This window comes from Quercus suber, unplaced genomic scaffold (assembly GCF_002906115.3).
Source record: "Quercus suber isolate HL8 unplaced genomic scaffold, Cork oak 2.0 scaffold_161, whole genome shotgun sequence".
Lineage (NCBI taxonomy): Eukaryota > Viridiplantae > Streptophyta > Magnoliopsida > Fagales > Fagaceae > Quercus > Quercus suber.
In genome coordinates this window covers 802,785-809,469 of record NW_027069622.1, presented here as the reverse complement: position 1 = coordinate 809,469, position 6,685 = coordinate 802,785, and the positions used below count along the sequence as shown (strand labels likewise).

General features: G+C 32.8%; 1 protein-coding gene across 1 annotated transcript; it reads right to left on the bottom strand.

Moving 5' to 3' along the window:
- Positions 1-212: 212 nt before the first annotated feature.
- Positions 213-6,263, bottom strand: LOC112012996 (serine carboxypeptidase-like 25). Its single transcript, XM_024045375.2, has 8 exons — positions 5,872-6,263; positions 3,381-3,584; positions 2,310-2,485; positions 1,794-2,075; positions 1,470-1,600; positions 1,260-1,355; positions 1,033-1,138; positions 213-536 (listed from the first exon to the last, which is right to left on the bottom strand). The coding sequence occupies exons 1-8, from the start codon at positions 6,137-6,139 to the stop codon at positions 393-395; spliced, it is 1,407 nt and encodes a 468-aa protein (XP_023901143.1). The 5' UTR covers positions 6,140-6,263; the 3' UTR covers positions 213-392.
- Positions 6,264-6,685: the final 422 nt, after the last annotated feature.

Here is a 6,685-nt window from a genome sequence, read left to right as displayed (position 1 = left end):
GGTATGTTTAAAGCGAAATTTAACTATAAAAGAAATTTCCTAATCCAATGCAAATGCTCTAATATTATGTTAGCCCACCTCAATTGAAACCATGCGTATGACACAGACACATTCATGAAGTGATATCAAGCAGGATCAGGTTGACATTGATGGCCTACAATTGTTCTTTAGATTAGTGATTAGTCTTACCTACTCAAAGGGATTCAGACAAATGAAAATATAACCTGAATTCTTCCATTACTTTTTTTTTTTTTTTTACATCACACAATCAAACTCTCTCTTTACTGGTTTGTTAACAATTAAAAATTACTTTTCCTTTTCTACAATAACAACAATTCAAAGAAGTTGAACAGTAACAATTCTTAAAAAATTAAAAAGTATGACATCTTTTTTCAAGACTTTGGAAGAGGCTCCCCTCTGATAAATGATTTGAATAGCAGAAGTGCTGCCCTGGGCTTGAAAAGTGGTACTTCATGGCCTGCCCCTCTCACTGTAGCAAACGTTAGCCCTTCATATACCTCTGTCCAGCCTCCAACCTTCACATATGATAGCACCATGATTGGTATAGTATGAGTACCAATAACATATTCATTAATTAGTCAAATGGTTAAGGTTTGAGTTACAATTGTGGATTCCCTCTTAAAGTTGTAGATCATTGGTTAGAGCCTAATACTAATTGAGATTGGGACCTATTCGGATGTGAGGATGTGAGAAAATGAGGGCATTCTAAATCATAATGTAGTAGGCAGAGGAAAATTTTCAATCTAATCCAAACCCAACACAAATTACATACAGAAGACCAAGGATATTTAATAGGGCTTAATTTTGCTTGGTAGACTTGTTTTATACATTTTTGATAATTCGATAGTTACAACAATGGGAGGGGGATGTGAACTTTAGAGCAATGTCACTGAACTACAAGACTCTTGACATTTAGGCTTGTATTATAGACCATTAATGCGGAAGTAACAATAACAATATAATGATTTTGTCAGTCAAAAGTTGAGGATAGGAAAGGATTAATTGACTTACCTGCTTCTTAACATACCAAGGATACCACGGAATTTTGGTTTCTAATTTTAGTTGTGCAAGGGAATATCTAGTGGCTGTAACTGGCACTACTGAGTCGATATCACCACTGCATTAGCCCCAGCAAGAATAGCAGTTATATTTCTAAAATGAATATCTAAGTACAAATATTATATTGGGAGAGATCAAATTGTTGTGGTAGCAAGTTAATCAAATATAACAAGGCCAACCTAAAAACCCAAATTCTCAAACCACCAGCTATCATTTCCCTGTAAATTGGAAGAATGGATACATCTGTGTCCTTCCAATTTCGATTCAAAACCTCACTGCATCAAATGAAATACAGTTTATGTAACACTAGCTAGAAAGGGAAAGCAGAGGCCTATTTTGAATTTGGTTGTAGAGTACTTAAGCATGATAATGTAGTGTTGTTGACTCACCTGCAAGCAGTCCACTTATAAGGAATTTTAGTTATGTTGGCATGGAGTGCTTTCTGCACATCTGGCCTATTGTAGTAAATCTCAGCATATTTTTCCGTACAAGGATCATACCCGGACATTTGCCGAAAAGTCTGGAAAATCCATCAAAAAAAGAGTCTTCTTATAGGATGATAACAAATTTATTAACACAAGTATTGTCAAATTTCCTTGAAGAAACAAAGGAAACAAGGAGAAATAGGAACATAAAACTATTATCATTGTCATTATAGTATTATTATTAGATTATAAATACCATTGATTACTATTGTAATTTGTATGATATACCTGATGGGGTCTGTGAGGCAACCGCATAGTCTGGCGGGTGGCTTTGCTACCATCAGATTTGTTGCAAGGGGGTGCATAGATGTTATATTGATCAATGTTACCAAATTCTTGATCCATGGCATAACTATACACCGAATCACATTCATTCGATTCCTTTTGATGCGTAAAATCACATGTGTTGATGAGCTGCCTGTATGTTTTATCGGAGATCATGGCATGGCTCCACCAGTATGTCACTGTCCCTAGGTTATCGTAGTAGTTGTCTGTGACTGCATTGCCAACCTGCATTTAATTTAATTAGTAGCTAGTATAATTATATATTTTTGTGCTTCATTAAAATTAACAATTAGATATATAAAACATCTATGTACTCTGGATACTAAATTGTTTGTTTTGGGCCTAAGAAATACATAAAACAAAGACAGCTTTTAGTACTTAAGCTAAGGATATAAGGTTACAAATTAAAGTCATGCAAATATGGAAATAGAAATAGACATGAGAGATTGAAGAGTATACCATTATTCCTTTGAGATTTATGGGATGCTTGGAATGTTTATTATACATCATAATTTCTTTGGCCAGCTGAGGAACGTAGTGTCCTGCATAGCTCTCGCCTGTGATATAGACTTCTCTTTGCTTGTAACGGGGGAAACGATCCAACCATCGTAATAGGAATTCCAGAGAATCCTTAGCTAAATAATAACCCCCTCATTAGATTAATTACATGTGCACTATACATTGAATAATACTTCAAACTTTGAACTAGAAAAAAAATAATGCTAATCAGAAATTATCAAATTAGAACCGTTTTATTATGCATGAAAGCAAATTTTCAATCTCAAATTTTGATTGATCTATCTTAGATTATTCCAAAATTTTGATGTGTTCCATGGGAAAATACTTCCAAGGATTCAAGTGTATATATTCATTTGTGACGAAACAAGTCTTTGGTCCTGGATTGAGGGGGAAGGGAGGGAGAGTAGAGATAGCCAGATATAAGCTTATTTCCTGCCATCTCTACTCTTCTCTCTACTCTCCCTCTCTCCCTCAATCTAAATAGACCTCAATCTAAATAGACAATTATAATTTATGAGGTTGATTCATATTCTTAAGAACAACTAGGACTCAAATTCCTTTCTTTCTCCTGTCATTGTAACAATTTTCAAAGAAGAGACGTCTTATTATAATCTCCGTAATCTTTTCATAGACTTTAAAATATATATATATATATATCTCTAGAACGTCCACACCAAATCTATAGGTACTATTTGATTGTACAAATAGGTGGAACACATGTCATAAGCGCGGACCAAAGATCCATCAAATCCATCAAGATGGCAATTATGCATGCTTTACATCAAGTCTCATCCTTTTTTAACTGGGTGATCTTAATCTTGAAATTATAATTAAATTACTACAGTTAGTCAATGGTTTATTTTTAGCCAGTCGTCCAAGACTACGACCTTATAATTGAGTGCTTCTAGTCTCTTAAATATGGCCTACCAATCAATCATGAGCATCCATTCTTTCGAAAACAACAAAGTGCTAATAATTAATGATTCAAAATGAGAGGTTGTGGGGTCCCACCAGTGCGACGATCGCCGGAGTTGAAAAGATCGGATGACTGGTTGCTATAAGAGAAGCCAACTCCTGCTGGAGCTTCCAAGAACAAGAGGTTGGCCACAGTGTTCCATGAGAACTTGTTGTAGTACAATCCTGAGGCTGTCTTGTTTATTCTAAATGGGCCTATTTCTTCTGATGCACCGTATGCCACAGATGAGCAACCAGGGCCTAATCACAAAACAAGCATCAATAGAGAAAAATAATGTTAGCCACAAAATACGGACAAATTTTATTACATAAGTTTTATAAACCAATTCTTCAACATACCAATTACATAAATGTAATTTAGATCAAGTATTTATTTACTAATTGTTAAAGTAACACCAATCACATGATCCACATTTATTGTTGCTATCTCAATTTGTAAACCTTTAATAGTTACATTGGTAGTAATTTTAGAATTTTTCATAATAGAAAATCATGAAAATGATTTATTTATTTTTCTGGGATAGAGAATTAATGGAGAAAATAGATGAAATCATGATCATATAAATGATAAATTCATCAGGTATATCATTATATGGTCAAATATGCAAGATTCTCGAGATCAAAAAACAAATATGCGAGATTCTCTTTGAGACCCATTAGACTGTTATATGAAAACAACAACTCGTTTGGATATTTTTTCATTGTAAGTTGAACTAGTGGAGCTAAAATTGAATAGATATCTTTGAACTGAAAATAAATAAATAAATAAATAAAAATAAATAAAAAGCTACATATTTAAACTGACTTACGTATTTTAGGTCCTGCTAATGGGTGCACTTAAAGTATTTGTCAATAGATCATTTTAAGAAAGTTTTAATACCATTTTCATTAAAAAAAGAATAATCCTACAGTCATAAACTATTTTACAACATCTTTACAAATTATTGATGTGACAAATTCTTATTAGTAATATGGGTTCACTATTAGCATCACATTTATGTTTACCAATAATTATTTGAAAATTACTAAAACTACATCAGTTATTTGTAAAAATGTTGTAAAATAGTTTGTATCTGTAACATTACTCTAAAAAAAATATAAAAATTGTAAAAAAAATTACTTTTTTCCTTTGCCATAAAAAACTTCAATAAATAGTTTTTTTTTATTATTTTATTTTATACAAGATAGAAATTATATTCTAACATAATCTAAGTATATGTGTAAATCTCATTCCTAGTTACTTGAACTTCGTTCTTTACCCCTCACCCTCTACAAGTACTTATACTTATAGAATGACTATCATGCCAAGAATTCGCGGTGTCAATAAATAGTTTTTAAACAAATACCTTTAAAGTAACCGTTAACTTTTTCGTAGTATTTTTAACATTTATACTTCGTTAATGTAATCATCTTGGGTTTTGCTACTTTAGTTTAGTGGGGGCTGTAGCTATAGAAGACTTCAAGTTCTGCTAATTTTAGCTATGCATTATTGATGGTGCACCAATACAGAACTGTGCAGCGTTTGTGACAATTAATGAGGTCCGTTTTTGGTTGTTTTCAAGCATTGAATGGTTCTGTTCACTTCCATACCAGTTACGAGAGAGATGGTTATCTTATATGCATCTAAATATATTCATCTCTTTACTGTGGGGTCTATAGTCTATAGACACTATACACATTATATAAAGAATATGATGCATGTATATATATATATATATATAAAAGATGCATAAGATAATTACTGATGAGAGAGAGACCTTACGTTTTTGTTTGGATTTTAGTGTAATGGGTTTCTTTGGCTTAATTATGTATTGGAAACTTGGAAGATAGGCCGTGTATAGGTTTGAATGGCAGTAGTCAGGTCACCATTCCTAGCCATTGGTAGGCCATTGATGTGGGCTCTCTTTATTTTTCAGTACTTGTCCATTCGAATTTTACTCTAAAAATCAAAGATACCTATAGCAAATTAAAATTATCCGTCACTACACATAATACAAAAAGGGTCTCTTGTCCTACGACTCAAGGGGTTTCTTGTCCACCAAAAGATAATAATTTTTTTTTTTTTTATAAAGAAAAGGAAAAAGGTGACCCTCCAAATGTAAACAATAGTATTTCCTAGCAAAATTTTTAATTTTTTTTATAGAAACATAATGAAGCCCAACTAAAAGAATTTTTCTGCATAGCTTATTATTATGTCGGCAACGTGAGAAATAAGTGGTTTCTAGCACATATATATTATGTGAAACACATTTGAGCAAAGACTAACAAAGAAGGAACAATGGAGAATCATATCACTAAAGGCAATATAACAGTGACACTAAACAGCTTCTGATTTCTTCTCTAAACCATCTAAAGAGTATAGTACAAGTGACATAAATTTTTTTATCATAACCAATAACAAAACCAGACTCTTCGTTTATACTTGCATGCATTTTACATAAACAGTTAAAAATAATAAAACACACGAACTTACACACATATTTATGTACTTGCTGAGAGTGAGAGAGAGAGAGAGAGAGAGTCTAACCTCCATTAAGCCAAATTACCAAGGGTTTTGACAAGGGGTTATGGTCAGCCTCAGTGAGCCAGTAAAAGAGGGCTCTACCAGCAACATGATTTACAGTGACATAGCCTGAGTACTGCTGGAAAGAGACCTTAGGCTGCCCAGGAAGTTGCAATATCCTGTCAGCTTCTTCTTCTTCTTCGTTTATAGTAACATGACTTGCACAAACCAGTGCAACAAGCAAAACTAAGACCATGGAAACTACAAAGATCTGCCTTTTCGCCATGACCATGGCTTTAACAAAGAAGAAGAAGAATAAAAGCAACGAAAGAAAGAAAGAAAGATGTCTTTCTTCCTAGTTGTGTGTGTGTGATAGAAGTAGTGAGTGTGTGTGACTGTGTGTTATTCAGGATGGATTAAATAGAAGAGAGAGAGAGAGAGAGAGAGAGAGTGACGAATGATATCTCTCAATAATAATGATAGGAGCACCCATTACTAACTTGCTTAATAGGACAAGCCATAATTTCTTGGTTCAATTACCAATAAGACCTTTTAACTTTGGTTAAAATTCAATTCCGTACTTTTAACTTTTAATTTAATTCAATTCTATCATGTTATTAGCTTTTGTCAAAATTGAGCTATTAAGGATCATGCACCTCAAAATAATTTAATTTTGTATTGAGCAACATTGAGAATTAACGGTACAATTCTAATAGAGATTGACGAAAAGGTGCAATTTGTAATTTAAAATATTTTTTTGTTAATTAATTAATTAATCGAAGAGTGGATAAAATATGTGAACTTTAATACTTTTTTCCTGTAGAGATATGATATAATT